The 23,104-nt window shown below is 31.1% G+C and overlaps 1 protein-coding gene across 1 annotated transcript in view; it reads right to left on the minus strand.

Annotated features, from left to right (window-relative positions):
- Positions 1 to 7,798: 7,798 nt before the first annotated feature.
- LOC139492222 (calcipressin-2-like) overlaps positions 7,799 to 23,104 on the minus strand; it is a 39,636-nt gene continuing 24,330 nt past the window's right edge. The window contains exons 2-4 of the mRNA XM_071280407.1: positions 16,841 to 17,014; positions 15,891 to 16,059; positions 7,799 to 9,071 (exon numbers count right to left, since the gene is read on the minus strand). Coding sequence (XP_071136508.1) covers positions 8,944 to 9,071; positions 15,891 to 16,059; positions 16,841 to 17,014 — 471 coding nt within the window. The 3' untranslated portion in view covers positions 7,799 to 8,943. The remainder of the gene's footprint in view (positions 9,072 to 15,890; positions 16,060 to 16,840; positions 17,015 to 23,104) is intronic.

The following is a 23,104-nucleotide window of genomic DNA, read 5'->3' on the forward strand; positions in this document are numbered from 1 at the left end:
TGGGACTTTAAACATTAAATCAATCATGGAATTAAAGCAGTAAATAGTTTACCATCTGCACTCTTAGTGTTAATTAATTGCAATATAAATTTTGATGTAATTTGATATCAGTTAAGAAAAACAGGTCAGAGTGACCAAATTTCAGCTAGACACAGATTTTCTGGAAAGGTTTATTTGAAAAAATACTAAAGATGTGATCCTATGAATGAGATTTTCCTGGTATTTCAACAAACATCAAGTAGTAATGGCTATGCAGAAAAAAATGCAATTGGAATTGAATCATTGTATTCCACCAATTACAGTATTTGATACAATCAAAAGTAAGCATTTTTTCAGAGTTTCAAATATTTCATACAAGTTCCATGATCCCTATTATAGAAATTCCTTATTCAATTATTGTTGGCTCATAAATTTTGCACCGTAAAACTTTGGTAAACCAAACCTGGCATGCAGCTGCATATTTGGATGTTGTATGTCATATACCAAATACAGGTTACTCTGACCTTAGCTTTGACCTTTGACTCCTATGATAGTAATTTTACCTTTTTGGATTTGTGCCCTGTGAATATCTTTTGTACCAAAAAAATAAGGTTGGTCAAACATGCATCATGGGCTTTAGTCTGTCATATGGTCCGAGACCACAATTATTTTGTAGTGCATTTCTTTTTGAACATAAATGAAAATTAAAAAAATCCCACCTGCGCTTTCTCAAAGAAACTTTTACAGTGTGTTGTACTACTTTTGGGACAAATTATATCAAAATTATAGAAAACTTCATCGCCTCAAACTCAAAATATGGACAATTTTATCTTTAGGGCGTCTTGAAATCTTTTGTCAGCTTCCGAAGTGCTATATTTTTCAACCTTTTTTACCTGGACCAAATCACTACTTTCCTTTAAAATTCTGGACCCAAACTTTTTTACAGTGTAATTTCACCCCCCTACTTGCAATTTGAGGCATAAAACATGGAGAAATAAATTTGGAAGGGGTATAAAAATTAATGGCAAGTAACCCACTGTCAACACTAGGGACTATATTTGTGAACAACGAAAATCAAGGGACAACAATGGTGGTCTCGGACCTAATAGGGTAGAAAGAGTTGACAAATCTTAAAAAAAACTTGGTATGACCAAAGCTTAATGAATTATAACACTGCTTACAAAGTTTTATGACAATAGGATGTATATCATAGACATTAAGTTAAGTTCTATACTCATCTTTGCGTGTAAAATTTTGACTGTTAAAATTGAAAAATTTCAACTATCAACATTTGGGGCTTTAAAAATTAAAATATTGCAAAAAAATAATTTTTAAATGCCTTAATATATAACTTATCATGTACTAAAAGCAATAGAGTACTCATTTGATTTATCAGACTTAGCATAATTATTCAAAAGTCAAATTTATATGAGCCTGCGCCTAAAATTGAGGTTTTACAATGAAGGGGGGCCTTACATGAAGATGTAATATTTTCCTGCAATTTTAAATTTGTGAAGCTTTTTGGTTATAAATAATCCTTACATATGTATTGAAAGTACTTTAAATGGAAAGAAAAGTTACAAATAAAATATCATATTAGTTTAAAAGGGTCTTAGGCCAAGTAAGACTGGAAAAAAATTTAGGGTCAATTTAGGCCGTGCCACATATTTACATTAAAAAGTGCATATTGAGGCTATAAGAAATAAAAATGTGTGTCTTTTTTATCATTTCTATACTCATGTGACATGATACAACAAGTCTGAGCACAAAAAGACTCTTGCAATTAACTTTTCTTACAAACAGTATGGTCTGATACAAAGATTTTTGCCTTTTTAGGGAAAAACTTGCATGCAATTTATTGTCAACAGGCTTATATTTAAACCTCTTGCTATCCTACAGAAGAAAAGAAAGATATTATGTGAAATGGAACAGGTACAATAGACATTGTAAAGTGCATTTGATACAAATTTAGTGAGGTCTTTATTATGGACATCAAATTTTATGTACCAAGCTCCCCATTATTGACTTCATCCAAACAAGGCGTTTGACAAGGGTCATTTATACAACACATTTTGCACATTTTGTCTGAGATAATCTTCTTTTCTGTAGATTCAGAGTTCATAAATAAGTAAAAAAAGTAAATAAAGGCATAGAAACACAAATATTGACACATGAAAACCTGTCAGATAGAAAGTCAGGATGCCCTTTATGCATCAATATTGAAAAAGTTATAAAATGCCTATTTTGACAATAAAATGCAAAAATTGGTCCATTTTTGCAGAAATTCTATAAAATAAAAGTTTAAATCCTTTAGTTTCATGCTATTTGACAAATTGACACCATCAAATCATTTAGGGAAGTTGCCAAAGTACAGATTCTATATTTACAGATTTCACCTCTTAGGTCCAAGACCACAATTATTTCGTAGTGCATTTCTTTTAGAACATAAATGAAAATAAAAAAAATCCCACCTGCGCTTTCTCAAAGAAACTTTTACAGTGTGTTGTACTACTTTTGGGACAAATTATATCAAAATTATAGAAAACTTCATCGCCTCAAACTCAAAATATAGACAATTTTATCTTTAGGGCGTCTTGAAATCTTTTGACAGCTTCCGAAGTGCTATTTTTCAACCTTTTTTACCTGGACCAAATCACTACTTTCCTTTAAAATTCTGGACCCAAACTTTTTTACAGTGTAATTTCACCCCCCTACTTGCAATTTGAGGCATAAAACATGGAGAAATAAATTTGGAAGGGGTATAAAAATTAATGGCAAGTAACCCACCGTCAACACTAGGGACTATATTTGTGAACAACGAAAATCAAGGGACGACAATGGTGGTCTCGGACCATATACCTAAGTCAGGTCACTCTGACCTAGACTTTGACCATTATCATAGTCAAATATTGCCTGATATGCATTTGGTTTATAATTTTTGTAGAACTAAGCCTTTCGATTGACAAAACTATGTAGGCAGATGTATCAAAATGTCATTGCTACAATACTTAATTTCACAACAGGGGGTTACTGTGGATTCATCAATATTCGTTGGATACTAATTTTCGTGGATTTTGTGGGTACAGGGGAACCATGAATTTAAATGTTGAACAAACTACAAATTTTCTATAGGAATGTATGAAGACTTTGCCAAAGCCATGAAATCAAATATTCCTGAATATGCAAGTTTTCCTCAATCCACAACATATTGGTACCCACTAAAATAAATGACGCCACGGTATTAGCATAGGCATGTAGACTCTGTTTACTTTGTAAGGAATTTATTTGACAGGGCCAAAACTACAAGTACAAAATTATGGTTTTCATATTTATTATAGGCAGTTTTGTTCATTTATGTAAATACACAATTATAATGAACATATTAACAAACGTAAAACAACAAAACAAGTATAAATATCTCTAAGCATTATGCAACGTTATACAGTTTGTATGATAACTGTGGAGAAAATACAATCATTAGCAGAGAATTAATTTCTGGTAATTTTACAAATACGTACAGCACCCCAAAAATTCAACACAAACCAAATAAAAAAGCAAACAGATGTCAACATAAGGTGCCAGTCTTCACAAAATGTTTTCAGATGTTCAAATATTTTAATTAAAAATAAATCTATCAATTACAGTAATATGGCTAATGAGGCATCTGATCCAATACTAATTACTGGCTGTCAAGCTTTTGATTAATTGTGAAGACTAGAGTATAATCCTATAATCCAAAACAATTGAAACTACTGATGAAATACTCCTTGATAAAAGAAATAACATCAAGAAACCAGGACAACCAATTGCTGAGTTCCAGAATTTCATTTAAACCAAACAAATAATCCGGTAATTTTCCCCTCTTATTTTAAATATGCAAATCTGAAAAAAAGCCTCCAAAATGCAAGCAGACCTCAACTTTCTTTCATTAATTGCAAAATACCAATGAATAAATTAATGTCAATACACAACAATTCATAAAATGAGGTTGTAATTTACAAGTAACTTTTAAAAATAAACAAAATAATTATGGAGAAGAACTATTATCTTAAAATATTTTTTTCACTTCTTATATAGTCTATAAGACCCAAGATGAACATGACAGAATTTTAAACTGTATTTCCCCAATTCTGAGTCTTCAGTGGACTATGAGGTTAAATGTCTGTCATGCATGTATATGGAATGAGCAACAAAAGATGCTGTAAATTGGTGGTATGAATTGTTGTATTAAAAAAAATGGTTTTTAAAAAAACAAATTTTATATTGAGATCATTTTGCTTGTACCAAGTCAGGAATATGACAATTGTTATCCATTAGTTTGATGTGTTTGAGCTTTTGATTTTGCCATTTGATAAGAGACTTTGCATTTTGAACTTTCCACAGGGCTCAGTGTTTTTGTTATTCTACTGTTTACTCTCAATCAGAAGGCATACAGTCTGTCCTGTCAAACTAACATATTACCATATAAGCAAACATTCATCATCAAATAAACCACAAGGATATCTTCATCAGTTCAGTCAATCTTATATTAATTAAACTTTCATAACCAAGTAAAATAAAGTTTTCCACAATTTTGATGATTACTGAGTCAAACCATGGATTTAGAAACATGTGAACAAATTTTATCCATTTATTTCTAATTATTGGTTTGGACTAATAAAGTAGTTCTCCACAAGATTATTTATCTGTAAAGGTCACACTTGGTTCAATGTATATATAAAAAGTTTTCTACAAGCAGGAATGTTATTTTAATTTTTAACACTCCTAAAACATTCCCCAAAAGGATGTCATCACTGGTTTGAACAAGTTGAGAGGTTTTATTTCCATCCATCAGAGACAAGGTTGGTATATTGGATATCATAGTTGCATTTGATCATGAAAGTAATGAAAATCTATACCAAATTTGGCTTTAATCCATTTAGTTCCCTTAAAGAAAGTTCATGGATACCAAGAGATGGTAAAACCTCATATGACCCTTTAAAGCTTCCACTGAAATGATATAATTTATTACACAGTAATGCAAAAATTGCTCTGAAGAATTTGACACCACCAGCTAAAACAAATGATTTAAGTTCTATACATCTATAAACCATTATTGATAAAAATAAAAAAACACTGGGACAAAATTTGATCAATTCAGCCCATGACAGGAAAAAAATCCCATACATAGTTGACCCCTAAATTAAGCTAAATGGAAGTGTTTGTCAAGTGAGGTCAACAATAGAAAATAGCAAGGAAATCTGAATTGTACAAATGTTGTCTACTTTTATCTATAGAAACGACAAATCTTGTGCTAAAAACTTTGTTCTACAATAGCCCTTGTCCTTTACTGAAATAAAATAATAACCAGATGCTCCACAGGGCACAGCTTTATACGACCGCAGAGTTCAAACTCTGAACAGTTGGAGCAAGTATGGACACAACATGCAAGCTTGATACAGCTCTGAATTTGGATTGTGGTTAAATAGTTGACACAACACAGGTTTCTGACACATAATGAATGTGGTATAAGAATTTAAACTTAACCAGATGCTCCGCAGGGCGCAGCTTTATACGACCGCATAGGTTGAACCCTGAACGGTTGGGGCAAGTATGGACACAACATTCAAGCTGGATTCAGCTCTAAATTTGGATTGTGATTAAATAGTTGACACAGCATAGGTTTTGGACACAGAATGAATGTGGTCTAATGAACTTAAAATATTTTTTTTGTCTTTGAGCAATCACTATGCTGTTGAATATTAATCCTCTCAAAATAATGTTTGAAGAAATTTTCTTTTTATTTATGAAATCTGAAATGAGAAAAATTAAACCCCCCCCCCACCATTTTTTTTTTTCACATCCCCCTTTCCCTTTTTTCAAAACTGATCTCAATTCAAATTTCTAATGAAGTTTGCAACAATAACTACTCATTTAAATACATCATAAAATATTAAAATGTAACAAAAAGTGCTTGTTATCACTGAATAGTAAAGAGTGTTTTAATTTATCAGTTGGTAGTAAAAGTGAATATAAAACAATGATTTAAGTTGATTCAACTACTATTCTGGACAAAGAAAGATAACTCCAATCAATTGAAAATTACTTGCTATTGCACAATATTGTGCAATTAGATATTTCTTGCTATTGCGCAATACTGTGCAATTGAAAATATTTGCTATTGCACAATACTGTGCAATTGAAGATTTCTTGCTATTGCACAATACTGTGCAATTGAACATTTTTTGCTATTGCACAATACAGTGCAATTGAAGATTTCTTGCTATTGCTGAATACTGTGCAATTGAAAATTTCTTGCTATTGCACAATACTTAATATAATAATTTTGGATCCTGATTTGAACCAACTTGAAAACTGGGCCCATAATCAAAAATCTAAGTACATGATTAAATTCAGCATATCAAAAAAGCCAAAGAATTCAATTTTTATTAAAATCAAACTTAGTTTAATTTTGGACCCTTTGGTATTTAATGTAGACCAATTTGAAAACGAGTCTAAAAATTAAGAATCTACATACACAGTTAGATTTGGCATATCAAAGAACCCCAATTATTCAATTTTTGATGAAATCAAACAAAGTTTAATTTTGGACCCCGATTTGGACCAACTTGAAAACTGGGCCAATAATCAAAAATCTAAGTACATTTTTAGATTCAGCATATCAAAGAACCCCAAGGATTCAATTTTTGTTAAAATCAAACTAAGTTTAATTTTGGACCCTTTGGACCTTAATGTAGACCAATTGGAAAACGGGACCAAAAATTAAGAATCTACATACACAGTTAGATCTGGCATATCAAAGAACGCCAATTATTCAATTTTTGATGAAATCAAACAAAGTTCAATTTTGGACCCTTTGGGCCCCTTATTCCTAAAAACCTGTTGGGACCAAAACTCCCAAAATCAAACCCAACCTTCCTTTTATGGTCATAAACCTTGTGTTTAAATTTCAAAGATTTCTATTTACTTATACTAAAGTTATGGTGCGAAAACCAAAAATAATGCTTACTTGTGCCCCTTTTTGGTCCCTAATTCCTAAACTGTTCAGACCTCAACACCCAAAATCAATCCCAACCTTCCTTTTGTGGTCATAAACCTTGTGTTTAAATTTCATTGATTTCTATATACTTATACTAAAGTTATTGTGCGAAAACCAAGAATAATGCTAATTTGGGCCCTTTTTGGCCCCTTATTCCTAAAATTTTGGGACCAAAACTCCCAAAATCAATCCCAACCTTCCTTTTGTGGTCATAAACCTTGTGTCAAAATTTCATAGATTTCTATTTACTTAAACTAAAGTTATAGTGCGAAAACCAAGAAAATGCTAATTTGGGCCCTTTTTGGCCCCTAATTCCTAAACTGTGGGGACCAAAACTCCCAAAATCGATCCCAACCTTCCTTTTGTGGTCATAAACCTTGTGTCATGATTTCATAGATTTCTATTTACTTAAACTAAAGTTATAGTGCGAAAACCAAGAAAATGCTAATTTGGGCCCTTTTTGGCCCAGGTAATTCCTAAAATATTGGGACCTAAACTCCTAAAATCAATCCCAACCTTCCTTTTGTGGTTATAAACCTTGTGTTAAAATTTCATAGATTTCTATTCACTTTTACTAAAGTTAGAGTGCGTAAAACTAAAAGTATTCGGACGATGACGACGCCAGCGTGATACCAATATACGACCAAAAAATTTTCAATTTTTGCGGTCGTATAAAAACCATCAATGTTTATATAGAAGATTTTCCTGCCTCAACAAAACATGGAATACTTTAAATTATACAACTACATTACATATTTGTTATATACATATACATCTAGCACCAGTGTTTAATGATATATTCTTTCAAACTACATGCAAGTACTGACAATATTAAATTTAGATGACTAGAGACAACTTTCTAAATATTGTTATACAAGTCTGTTCTATATTGCCGTGCATTTAGAAAATATTTCCCCATACTCAGTAAGTGGTTTCTTTTAGTGTATTTTTATTACAAACATTACGCTATGATACTTTATTTCATTTGTATATGTTCAACATGAACAAGTATCAAATTGACCAATACAAAAAATATTATGAAAAAAAAATCCAATTTGAAATGATCAAATATTTCTTAATCAAATTGTGCATTTTTATAGAAAAAATGAATTTTAAGTATGAATAAAAGGAGATGCGGTGTATACCATGTTTACTATACATTTAGAAATTTTTATGTGCAGTTGTTATTGACAAAAATGTTAGATAAGTTATTGCGATATCAAGATGTCCTCTTAGGATTATTTTCATGTTGCTTTGCTTCACACTCATATCAACATATAACTTGATTTATTCATATTTCATAGATTGTAGTTACGATTTTTATTTTATTTAGTTACAATAAATCTAAGACAACCTGTCACTGTACCAAACTCTAATTTATAGGATCCTTGCCAATGTCCAACAGGACCTTTTAGGATTACTGCTTACAGTTGAGGGTTTTTTATTCTGAAATAACTAGATTGCAATAAAACAAACACAATTAGATCAAAGAGATATATATACTGTGAACTAAACCATTTAGGTGACTAAAATATTTCAATGGTCTGATTTTTTTAACTATTGTTTATTGTTTGACTATTTGTTTTGGCTTGCCTCATCCTTTTGCCCATTGAAGGATAGCATGTCTGACAGACCTTTTATAACTCATATTGAACTATATATCAAAACTTTCCAGTTCACAAAAGGACAAATGCAGATCTTCAGCAAAAATATCTTTTTTTCTTTTTTTCAAATTCAATATATTTGTAAAAATAAAATCTACATATAACACAATAACACTGATTAAATAATACATGTTTTGTACATTGGTTTTTGATGTCCAACAGATGGCAACACAGGTCGTCAATGGTAACAGTTGAAGAATACATAATTGCCATGAACAAATTCTTGGAAAAGTTTTCTGTCACATATAAAGGGATATAAGACTATGGCGGTCTACGTGTCTGGATAATCTTTGGAGGTTGGTTCATGTCGGGGTCTGAGGAGTCTTCACAAATATGTACAACAATGGCTGGGTGTTTGTCTGATGGAGGATGAAGTTCGTGACTTTGACCTGCGAAAAGAAAAGACAAAAAATTATGTGTGCCAATATTTATTGCATTCTTAATTAAACACAAAGTTGCTCTCAGTCTTGACCTTTCCTCTTTGCGGATCAATGCATGTGCAATATGACTTATTTCATACTCACTCTGCTTTAAAAACTTTACAAAATCAGTAATTGATTGGATTTGCTTTGAAATCAATAGCAGGAAACAATGTTATGATTTTAAACTTCTGGTCTATTAGATCCTGTTTGCTGAGGATTTTATACTGCTGTATCCATTTCACTCAAAAATGATTAATTTTCAAATTTAATAGCATCTGTTGCTAGGAATATCTGGTATACACTTCAAACTTCTGTTCTCAATAAATAAACATTACTCTTAGTTTTCCTAATTAAATGTTTAAACACTGCTGAAGGGGTTGTCTTTTCCTTATAAATGATATTCATTTTATTTAAAATCAATGTCATATTGCCTCAATCCAGTCAATATCAAGTAATATAATGAATCTTTTCATATTCATTTAAGAATTAATGACAGGAAATTGTACAATTATTTAAAGACTGGAGATTTATAATTAACCTATTATGTAGCATGCTTTAATTAATGACCTACTTTAGACTCAGATTACAATGTAAGCCATGTTTCTAAATTAGATTAGGTACACATAAATGACTACTTTTACTACCAAAACAGCTACTCATGGCTGACAGTCTTCAACTAAATACCAGGGTTCATGTTATTCTTAAGTACAATGCTCTACAATAATGATTTTTGATTTAAAAATAAATACATTTCATTTGCTAATGCTGCATACATAATATTGTTCCCATGGGTATACTAACTTGCCTTTCTGAAGTCAGGAATGTGACAATTATTGTATATTCTATTCATCAGTTAGATATATTTATTAAGGGCTTTTCTGTTTTGCCGAATTATTCTATCTTTTCAATTTGAGAAATGATTCTTTTAAGCTTAAGGGGGCTCCTGGGTATAAATCTTTTTTTCTTTTTCTTATATATGATTTCGCTATATTTTTTCATAAATGAACTTTATCATATACTTAAGGTGGTACCCAACACCTTTACTAAAATTAATTTGGCTCGTTTAATTTTCATAAAATTTTGACAAAGTATTTACTTTGACCCTTTGACATGAATATAAAAATTTCTACAAATTTGAACCAACCAATTTATCAGAAAAATTACACTGGTTACATAGCAGTTTGACAAACACTAATTTTGATCATTGGAGAAGCTTAATACATTTGTAATATTTCCTTAACAACACAACGTAATTAAAACGTTTAGCTGATTTTACAGAGTTATCTCCCTGCAGTGTTAGGTACCACCTTACAAGAAAAATGAAATAAAAAAAAATGGATCACCGTTCATTTAAGCTCACAATCTGCCTCCAGAAGAAGCATACATTTTTGTTAATGTCCTTTTTTTCTGTTGAGCTAATAGGAGAAATAGAGGTAATATCGAAATAAAAAAATAACCTAATTACAGAAATCGCTTAAATTTTACAATTATTTAGTTACGTACAGCTTATTTGAAAACAATAATAAAAAATATAGGTCACATTTTTGTTAATGTCCTTTTTTTCTGTTGAGCTAATAGGAGAAATAGAGGTAATATCGAAATAAAAAAAAAATAACCTAATTACAGAAATCGCTTCAATTTTACAATTATTTAGTTATGTACAGCTTATTTGAAAACATTAATAAAAAATATAGGTCACTGATGAGTTAAAAAAGATATTTCAAATTTAATGCCAAAAAATGGCATTTTTGCACCAAAGGGAGATAATTTGGAGCTTTTTCAATGATATAAACATTTTAAAAGTCATCTGGGGCCAAACCGAATCGTTTTTTTGGGGTTGATTTTTGTACCATATCATAAAGTTATAACTAATAGTGTAATAAATAAAATTTGTAATGAAAAAATAAAGGTTTGATTTTTTGCTGAAATTTTTGTACCCACGAGCCACCTTAAGCTAGAGTTGTTAGCTAATTTTATTCTATTCATTTTAATGTGTTCTTTATACTGTAGACACTATTAATTAACTAATTCCATACGACTTTTGACTCTGAAGTATATAACTTTTTCGATTAGTTACCTACTCTGTATTAGAACATTCTGGTAAAAGTTCAAGTAAGAGCAACTAAAACCAGGTAACTGGTAATGAAGCTTACCCCCACCAATGCGTTTAATTCTGAAACAGTATTACTTATAGTCGTTGTGAAAAAACATTGTTAACTAACAGGCAACAATAGTGAAAATGTTGAGCAACTCATACCTTATCCTCAAGACAAAAAACAATTGCCACCAATTCAAAATTTTGGATTCAAAATGGGTAGATTTATATACAATTTTTTTTTATAGTCCATTCAATATAAGAAGTATACTCTGACAAAAGGCCTCCAAGGATTTCAGTTCACACATATATATAACTATATATGACTACTTAACACTTCATCAAGGGAAATAACTTTTTTTTTGCCTTTTAAACATTTTTTTATTTGAGCATCACTGATGAGCCTTTGTAGGCGAAACGTGCGTCTGGCGTAAGTGTAAAATTTTAGTCCAGGTATATAGGATGAGTTTATTTACAACCACTGGGTCGATGCCACTGCTGATCGAGATTTATTTCCCCGATGGTATCACTGGCCCAGTAGTCAGCACTTCCGTGTTGACTAGAGTTATCATTGATATGTTCATAATAATGAATTAACCGTTAACAAAACTTTGAATTTTTGAAATACTAAGGCTTTTCTACATCAGTAATAGATTACCGTAGCTGTATTTGGCAAAACTTTTAGGACTTTTTGGTCCTCAATGCTCTTCGTCTTTGTACTTTATTTGGCCTTTTACACATTTTTTGATTTGAACGTCACTGATGAGTCTTTTGTAGACGAAACATGGTCTGGTGTAAGTGTAAAATTTTAGTCCTGGTATTTGGTCCCAGACCACAATTGTCGTCCCTTGATTTTCGATGTCCACGAATATAGTCCCTAGTGGGTTACTTGCCATTAATTTTTATACCCCTTCCAAATTTGTTTTTCCATGTTTAATGCCTCAATTTGCAAGTAGGGGGTGAAATTACACTGTAAAAAATGTGGGTCCAGAATTATAAAGGAAAGTAGTGATTTGGTTTAAAAAGTTAAAAATTAGCACTTCAGAAGCTTTAAAAAGATTTCAAGACGCCCTAAACATAAAATTGTCCATATTTTGAGTTAGAGCCCATGAGGTTTTCTATAATTTTGATATAATTTGTTCCAAAAGCAGCTCAACACACTGTAAAAATTTCGTTGAGAAAGCGCAGGTGGGATTTTTTAATTTTCATTTATGTTCTAAAAGAAATACACTACAAAAAAATTATGGTCTGCAATATTTGTAAATATAGAATCTGTACTTTGGCCATTTCCCTAAATGATTTGATGGTGTCACTTTGTCAAATAGCATGAACTAAAAGGATTTAAGGACTTTCTGTAAAAATGACAAATTTTGGCATTTTATGGTCAAATAGTCATTTTATAGCTTTTTTCAATATTGATGCATAAATGGCATCCTGACTTTCTATCAGACAGGATTTCATGTGTCAATATTTGTGTTTCTATGCCTTTATCTAGTTCTTTTACTTATTTATGCACTCTGCAAAATGTGTTGTATAAATGACCCTTGTCTAACGCCCTGTTTGGATGTAGTCAAAAGTGGGAAGCTTGGTACATAAAAGCACTTTACAGATGTCTATTGTACCTGTTCCATTTCACATAATATCTTTCTTTTCTTCTGTAGGATATCAAGTGGTTTAAATATTAGCCTGTTGAGACTAAAATTGCATGCAAGTTTTTCACTAAAAAGGCAAAAATCTTTGTATCAGACCATACTGTCTGCAAGAAAAGTTAATTGCAAGAGTCTTTTGTGCTCAGATTTGTTGTATCATGTCACATATGAGTATAGAAATGATAAAAAGACACACATTTTTATTTCTTATAGCCTCAATATGCATTTTTAATGTAAATATGTGGCACAGCCTAAATTGACCCTAAATTTTGTCCAGTATTACTTGGCCTAAGCCCCTTTTAAACTAATATGATAGGTTATTTGTATTGTTTCTTTCCATTTAAAGTACATTCAATACATATGTAAGGATTATTTATAACCAAAAAGCTTCACAAATTTAAAATTGCTGGAAAATATTACATCTTCATGTAAGGCCCCCCTATTCATTGAAAAACCTCAATTTTTAGGCACAGGCTCATATAAATTTGACTTTTGAATAATTATGCTAAGTCTGATAGATCAAATGAGCACTCTATTGCTTTAAATACATGATAAATTATATATTAAGGCATTTAAAAATTATTTTTTTGCAATATTTTAATTTTTAAAGCCCCAAATGTTGATAGTTGAAAATTTTCAATTTTAACTTCAAAATTTAACACGCAAAGATGAGTATAGAATTTAACATATTGTCTATGATATATATATCCTATTATTATGAAACTTTGTAAGCAGTGTTATAATTTATTAAGATTTGGTCCTACCAAGTTTTTTTAAGATTGGTCAACTCTTCTATCCTTTTAGGTTCGAAAGACCGAGACCATAATTGTCGTTCCTTGATTTTTTCGTTGTCCACGAATATAGTCGCTAGTATCAATTGACAGTGGGTTACTTGCCATTACTTTTTATACCCCTTCCAAATTTATTTCTCCATGTTTAATGCCTCAAATTGCAAGTTAAGGGGGTGAAATTACACTGTAAAAAAATTTGGGTCCAGAATTTTTAAAGAAAGTAGTGATTTGGTTTTAAAAGTTAAAAACCAGATGCTCCACAGGGCGCAGCTTTATACGACTGCAGAGTTCGAACCCTGAACAGTTGGGGCAAGTATGGACACAACATTCAAGCTTGATACAGCTCTGAATTTGGATTGTGATTAAATAGTTGACACAGCATAGGTTTCTGACACAGAATGAATGTGGTCTAAGAACTTAAACTTAAAAACTTTAAAATTTCAAATTGAAGATTTACCTATTATGGTCCAATATCCAAAATCTAAATACATTAGATTCAGCATATCAAAGAACCCCAAGAATTCAATTTTTGATGAAATCAAATAATGTTCAATTTTAGACCCTTTAAACCTCAATGTGGACAAATTTGATAACCGGGCCCAAATATTAAAACTCTAAATACATGGTTAGATTCAGCATATTGAAGAACCCAATATATTCAATTTTTGTTGAAATCAAACAAAATTTAATTTTGCCCAAATTTGGACCAACTTGAAAACTGGGCCCATAATCAAAAATCTAAGTACATGTTTAGATTCAGCATATCAAAGAACCTCAAAAATTTAATTTTTGTTAATATCAAACTAAGTTTAATTTTGGACCCTTTGGACCTTAATGTAAAACAATTTGAAAACAGGACCAAAAATTAAGAATCTGAGTAACACGGTTAGATTTGGCATATCAAAGAACCCCAATAATTCATTTTTTGATGAAATCAAAAAACGTTTAATTTTGGGCCATTTTGGGCCCTAATTCCTAAACTGTTGGGTTCAAAACTCCCAAAATCAATCCCAACCTTCCTTTTGTGGTCATAAACCTTGTGTTAAAATTTCATAGATTTCTATTTACTTATACTAAAATTATTGTGCAAAAAAACAAGAAAAATGCTTATTTGGGCCCTAATTCCTAAACTGTTGGGACCAAAACTCCCAAAATCAATCCAAACCTTCCTTTTGTGGTTATAAACCTTATGTTAAAATTTCATAGATTTCTGTTTACTTTTACTAAAGTTATTGTGCGAAAACCAAAAAAAATGCTTATTTGGGCCCTTTTTGGCCCCTTATTCCTAAACTGTTGGGACCAAAACTCCCAAAATCAATCCCAACCTTTCTTTTATGGTCATAAACCTTGTGTTTAAATTTCATAGATTTCTATTTACTTACAGTATACTAAAGTTATAGTGCGAAAACCAAATGTCTTCGGTCGACGACGATGACAACGCCAACGTCATACCAATATACGACCAAAAAATTTTCAATTTTTGTGGTCGTATAATTAGCACTTAGGAAGTTGTCAAAAGATTTCAAGACGCCCTAAACATTAAATTTCCATATTTTGAGTTAGAGCCGAAGAAGTTTTCTATATTTTTGATATAATTTGACCCAAAAATAGTACAACACACTATAAAAATTTCATTGAGAAAGCGAAGGTGGGATTTTTTTAATTTTCATTTATGTTCTAAAAGAAATGCACTACAAAATAATTGTGGTCTCGGACCTAAGATTTATGATGTGTTTATTTGGACTTCAGTTTCTCACAATATTAACATGAATTGTCAATAAACAAGAATGTGTCCACAGTACACGGATGCCCCACTCGCACTATCATTTTCTATGTTTAGTGGACCCTGAAATTGGAATAAATTCTCTAATTTGGCATTAAAATTAGAATGATCTAATCAAAGGGAACATGTATACTAAGTTTCAAGTTGATTGGACTTCTACTTTATCAAAAACTACCTTGACCAAAAACTTCAACCTGAAATTTGCACTATCATTTTCTATGTTCAGTGAACCGTAAAATTGGGGTCAAAACTATAATTTGGCATTTAAATTAGAAAGATCATATCATAAGGCACATGTATACTAAGTTTCAAGTTGATTGGACTTCAACTTCATCAAAAACTACCTTGACCAAAAACTGTAACCTGAAGCGGGACAGACGGACGAACGAACGGACGGACGGACGGACGCACAGACAAGAAAACATAATGCCCCTCTACTATCGTAGATGGGGCATAAAAATTACAAACCTGGAGCAAGATTGGCCATAGCATGTAATAAATCAAAATTAATGACTGGTTCAGCTTCATGCACTGGTTCCCAGTCTAAAGGTGGAGAGGCTGGTGGTGAGATGAGGAATTGTTTAGTAAGAGGTGGCAGTTTCAGATGAGGACTGTTACCTCCACTGGTATGTATTGGCTGAAAAATAAAACAAGTATGTCTCTAGTACACGAATGCCCCATCATTTTCTATGTTCAGTGCCTCAGTGGACCGTGAAAATGGGGTAAAACCTCTAATTTGTCTTTAAAATTAGAAAGATCATATCATAGGGAACATGTGTACTATGTTTCAAGTTGATTGGACTTCAACTTCATCAAAAACACCTTGACCAAAAACTTAAACCTGAAACGGTACAGAAGGACAGATCAGAAAACATAATGCCCATAAATGGGGCATAAAAATAAAAAGCTTGGTCTTTTAATCTAAGAACAATTGTTATTTATGTTTTAATCTGAAGCATTAGATTTTTGTTACACTTTTTAAAAACAACTTTCAGACATTTAACGTGGTAAATTATAGTGACAAAGACGCAAAAATTTATCACCTGGTTTATTAATTCTAAAAAGTATATATCCTTGTATTTAAGGTTTCATTTTGTTTTTGTTCCACATTTGTAAGATTCTTTAATTAATATAAAGGGTGGACACGTTTGAACATTTTTAAAATATGGACACTATTAGGCGTTCATAAAAAGGACATGTTCATCAACTAGATATGTTTGAGAGTTCAGTGCCATCATATGAACACATTTTGAGGGGTTTGGACAGCTTTTTAAGTGTAGTGAACTGTGAATATAGATATAGGAAGATGTGGTATGAGTGTCAATGAGACAACTCTCCATCCGAGTCAAAATTGGTAAAAGTAAACCATTATAGGTAAAAGTATGGCCATCATTTACTGTATACATATATATGCTTACCTGAACAAAAAAACATTTTGACACCTGCCCACAAATTTGTGTTTCATGTAAATGTATTCTGGCCTTAACTGCAGCATCAGGCAATATGTAGTTTACTCGAACTCGTCGAAAACATTTTAAATATTGGAAAGACGCATCTTCATCAAAAACTCTAAACACATCTTCTAGTTTCGTCTGAAAACATAAAAGGTAAATTCATGAATACTTTTAATTCCTTTCAATCTTGGTAGATAGAGTAATGTTTATCTATATATGTCATACCAATTTAATTTTGGATGTAATTAACACATCTTCTGATTGCCTGAGATTTTAGTCTATCAGCACAGACACAATTTTGTCATGTGACAGTGACTTCATCAACATTTTCTTAATTATCTACTCCTGAGTCCTTAAAAATGGAATTCAGAATTAAATTATAAAGATTGACTGTAATACTTTTCTGTCCTTTTTACAATTACCCCAACAAATGTGGTGCACACTTTTAACCTGTGGACTGTGCACCACATTTTTTATGTTATTTCTTTGTAGACAAAAGAGGAATGTGTCAATGGAGATGTTGCCAACACTTGCATTCAACATTATAAAGGAACATAACTCAAGAAAAGTTATGCTACCAAAGTTCAAAATCCATCTGTGTATTGTGGTAAAAACATTATATAAAAGATTCATAACGTTTAGTTGAGGTTAACTTAAAGCCAACATGGCTAACATAAAGGAAAATTTCAGCAATCCTTTGTAAAGAAGCACAACTTTAGAACGGTAAAAGTGACACACCCACATTAAAATTTGATGTGTTTTTTATAAAATTGTTGAATTAAGCATTTTGTATATATATATAAGTTTTATCACATTTGGTTGAGACAAATACACTGTGTCTAAACCACACCGGCAAAATTTGCTCGGACTCGATGGTATCTAACATCCGGCACAATGACGGAACATCAATAGACAAAAGAAAGGTAGGTTTCTCCTTATTTTTTAATTTTTTTTATGATATCGAAGAATATATATACATATACAACTATTTTCTATTGTGAGATGTAATATTTTCTACAATCGTTCTATATTAACGGAGAAATAAGTCAAAATGCATGTCAAAATGACGAATTGAGTGAACCTTGCCTCGAAATTGTTTAATTTCTCGTTAAATTGTTCACATTGTACGGAAAGAAAGGTACGGGAAGATAGATATTGACACGGAGATTGCAAATTTAGTTATTATGAGCATCTTCATAATTATATCACTATGTATGGAACGAAAGAAATGGGTCATGTCAAAATGGAACTGGCCGGTTTCGTCAATGTATACAACCCGGTTTCGTCATAGATTTCAAAATGCATAACCCGGTTTGGTCAAATAAAAAAAATCATAATCGCATTACATTATAATTGATTATTTAACTTCAGCATTCAAAAGGAGTTTTGTGGGTCGTTGGAAAACAAGTTCGTTCACCGGACAACGGCTTCTTATTTATATGAGTCTCAGATTCAAATAAATAATAAGCAAAAACTTGAATTCCTACTCTTATAGAACACAAATATTTTAATTTACTTTGCATTCCGAAATTTTTTAACAGCATATTGAGATTAAAGCTCTCTAAATATGCGTTTTCTATATGAGTTATGGGAAAATATGTTGAACATGTTTAAACTTGAAATTAAAGTTTACGGTCTTAAAAATCGAAACACACAATTGATATGTGATTTTCGCGCACAAAAGGATGGACACCTTTATAAGTAATCTAATCATTCTATGTATGTAATCTTTTCTACAATCGTTAAAAATAAATCTTCTTAAGGATAAACGTTGATAATAAGACAACTGTATATATGCATGCATAATCGACATAGAAAATGAATGTAGGATTACAACTACCATGCATTAAAATAATTTTTTTTATCCCTTATTGTAACTATACTGCTATGTACAAATTAGTATAATAGTCTCAGGTCATCGACAAAATTCAATAATAATTAAAAACCAATTGTTCAGAGAACAATTGAAGGTCTTTCCACCAGTTAATATCTATTTTGATATTAAAATATTAAAATCAGTCTAAAATGTCAGTTCATATGGCTTTATGATGTATATATATGAATTTAAAGCAAAGGTCAAAATCTAGAACGTCAAATTAACCTATGACCTTGACCTCAATTTGAAGGTCACAAACTGAGGATATCAAATCAAAAGACCCTAGGTCTCTAATACGTATGGTTAATAAGTTATATCACTTTACACATAATTTTAGATATGATAGGGGCAAAAACTCCCATTCATTGTCTACGCACCCTTTCAACTAAAATTATTAAGTTACGACATGTCACAACTAATAATTTAGTCAAAATAATTTGTCGATATCTTATACGGTTTCTGGAAATGAGTGGAAATAAGCCTAATTCAAAAAATGTTAATATGACCTTGACCTTTGACCTTGACCTAATTTTCATTTTTTTTGGACCAAGGACCTCAAATCAAAAGATCCTAGGTCTCTATCACTTATGGTGTTCCAGTTTAAAATACATTTCAAAATTTCAAATACAAAAGGGGAAATAACTCTCATATGGAGCGTTCATATTGCTTCGGTCGAAATTGGACAAATCATGCGAAGGATATAACGAGCAATTTTATAAAATAAATTTGTCGTAATCTCTTACGGTTGCGAAGGAGTCGTGATCACAAGGAAAACAGTGTTTGGGGAGATAACTCCTACAAAGAAAAGTATTCGGTTACGCAGGGTAAATTTCAAAAGCGCATAAACTGTTCGATATCATATACCAAATATTTAAGCGACATATTGCGAAACAAATATTTATCGCAAGAACAAAATTAGGCAGAAGAAAAAAAATTAATCAGAAGAAAAGCAATAGGTCTTTCCACAGAAAAGTGGAAAGACCTAATTATTTTGTTAACATTACTAAAAAAAAACCGAGTCTGTACTGTCGCCGTTGTGTTATGATGATCGTACACTGACGTTGGTCATCGGACGAGTTAAAGTTTTTTCATCATTTTTTATTATTTGTACTTTTGTTGTACTGTTTATGTCAGCGACAACACTTTGACTCAGTCCATTCCCGAATCACACGCTTGTAATTCCATGGTTGTCTTTGGTTGCTTTATACCATATGCGTTTTGAACATAAAATAGGTAGGCAGTTTTCTTGTTTGAATTGTTTTACATTTATAATTCAGAGTCCTGTTATAGGTTGCTTTCTTAAGTTTACATGTGTTTTTCTCATTGTTTAAGGCATACGCTGACCTAAACTTGATTAATTCAACATAATTTTTGTGTCTAAAAGAAAGTTGTCTCATTGTCAATGTTTATGGGATAAGTGGTTACCGTCACTTCTTCTTAACAAGACCTAGATATAAATGACGGTCATGTTTTGCAAACCAACTTTTATTCACATTGAAAATACAAAACTGTCAGATATTGTTTTCGAAAGTTATCTTGAAGTTTCAATTGAATTTGAACTACAAAAAAAGAATTTGAACTGTAAAAATAATGTGAAAAACATGCCTATGAAAATAAATGTGCCTACCAGAAACGGGTAGAAAGTTACAAATCTCACTGCTATGTTATGGATGCTTAAGTGTGAAAACTCGCTTTAGTGCGCAATTAACACAGTATATAGAGTACCAGAAAATCTGGCAGGACTGCATGCATGATTAATTTGTGCAGAACAGTATAGACTATAGTCGGTTTGGGACGGTTTGGGACTGTTCGTCAATGATTGAATGCATAAATGTATTAATAATTGATAGTAAATATTGTAAGTGTATATAATATAGTATAGTAAATTAAAATTATGGCACAATCAAAACACATCCTTTTATTTTTCATCTTTACATACTACTATTATAAACAAAGAAAATATAATAATGTTACAAAATAATTAGATACCAGTGTTTGCTATTCAGTATAATATTCCATTTAAAATTAGTTTGAAGTTAAGTGAAATAAGGGATACGCCTTTCATTAGGAAAATGTGTGTTATCATAATTAACTATGTCCAAAAGTGCCCGTTTAAAATAGATTTTAACACACCAAGTTTACTCTACAATAAATATATATTTAAATTCTCGAAAGGCAATGTTCAGATCCGTGCCAAAGTTTCTTTTAATAAATTGTTTGTTAAAAAAAAAAAAAAAATCGGGTGATATATATAGACGAAACCGGGTGATTGTGTAGTAACAACATTGACGAAACCGGTTTATTTTAATTTGACATGACCCTTTTCTTTCGTTCCATACACAGAAATACAATTATTGAGATGCTCATAATAACTAAATTTGCAATCTCCGTGTCAATATCTATCTTCACGTACCTTCTTTTCGTACAATGTGAACAATTTAACGAGAAATTAAACAATTTCGAGGCAAGGTTCACTCAATTCGTCATTTTGACATGCATTTTGACTTATTTCACCGTTAATATAGAACGGTTGTAGAAAATATTGCATCTCACAATAGAAAATAGTTGTATATGTATATATATTCTTCGATATCATAAAAAAAATAAAAAAATAAGGAGAAACCTACCTTTCTTTTGTCTATTGGTGTTCCGTCATTGTGCCGGATGTTAGATACCATCGAGTCCGAGCAAATTTTGCCGGTGTGGTTTAGACACAGTGAAATATAAGTCATAGAAAGGAAGCTAAAATTCAACAATTTTTCGTTTTGCAAAGGGGCAGATCTATAGAATGGTAAAAGTGACACCCCCAAATGTCAAACTGGATCTGTGTTTTGTGGTAATAAGTATTGTGTATAAGTTTCTTAACATTTGGTTGAGGCAAACTATAGTTAAAAAACAGAAACCAATTTCAGTATTTATGGAACGTAATGCTCCGGCCATATCCCCCACTAATAATTGGAAGGCTTAAAAATATAACAGTCAATCCTTAAATAAATTGTAACTGATTATAAATTGTCATAACTAGATGAATTAATTGAAAATTCAAAGTCACAATGTGCCTTCTAGCATGTCTAGTAATTAAGGGTGCAAATAAAGTTATACATGTACCAACAAATACTTAAAGGGAATTGTTCTTTGTTTCAGATAAAATATAAGCATGTATAATGATAATCCAAACTGTATAAAAAATTAATAAAGTAATTGTCTTCTTAGCAAATTAAAATTCTTAGTAAAAGGAAACCATAAAACAATTCATAACAGATTATTATCTTTCATCTTAATGTAAATTTTTTAAATGTTCTTTATATATATATATATATATAGCATAATGTATGTAATATCTTAACAGTGTACTAACCAGATGCTCCGCAGGGCGTAGCTTTATACGACCGCAGAGGTTGAACCCTGAACGGTTAGGGCAAGTATGGACACAACATTCAAGCTGGATTCAGCTCTAAATTTGGATTGTGATTAAATAGTTGACACAGCATAGGTTTCTGACACAGAATGAATGTGTTCTAATGAACTTAAAATTTTTGTTTCTCTTAGAGCAATTCACTATGCTGTTGAATATTAATCCTCTCAAAAAAATGTTTGAAGAAATTTTCTTTTTTATTTATGAAATTTCAAATGAGAAAAATTGAACCCAATTTTTTTAATCACATCCCCCTTTCCCTTATTCCAAAACTAATCTCAATTAAAATTTCTAAAGGAGTTTGCAACAATAACTACTCATTTAAATACATCATAAAATATTAAGATGTAAAAAAACTGCTTGTTATCACTGAATGGTAAAGATTATTTTAATTTATCAGTTGGTAGTAAAAAGTGAATATACATTGTATATTGTATATAACAAAGATTTAAGTTGATTCTGGACAAAGAAAGATAACTCCAATTAAAAAAAAATCTTGCTATTGCACAATATTTTGCAATTAGATATTTCTTGCTTACTATTCTGGACAAAGAAAGATAACTCTAATTAAAAAAAAATTTGATATTTCACAATATTGTGCAATTAGATATTTCTTGCCATTGCGCAATACTGTGCAATTGAAAAGACTTGCTATTACACAATACTTAATATAATAATTTTAGATCCTGATTTGGACCAACTTGAAAACTGGGCCCATAATAAAAAATCTAAGTACATTTTTGGATTCAGCATATCAAAGAACTTCAAGATTTCAATTTTTGTTAAAATCAGACTAAGTTTAATTTTGGACCCTTTGGACTTTAGTGTAGACCAATTTGAAAACAGGACCAAAAATGAAGAATCTACATACACAGTTAGATTTGGAATATCAAAGAACCCCATTTATTCAATTTTTGATGAAATCAAACAAAGTTTA

Source organism: Mytilus edulis, chromosome 10 (assembly GCF_963676685.1).
Source record: "Mytilus edulis chromosome 10, xbMytEdul2.2, whole genome shotgun sequence".
NCBI lineage: Eukaryota > Metazoa > Mollusca > Bivalvia > Mytilida > Mytilidae > Mytilus > Mytilus edulis.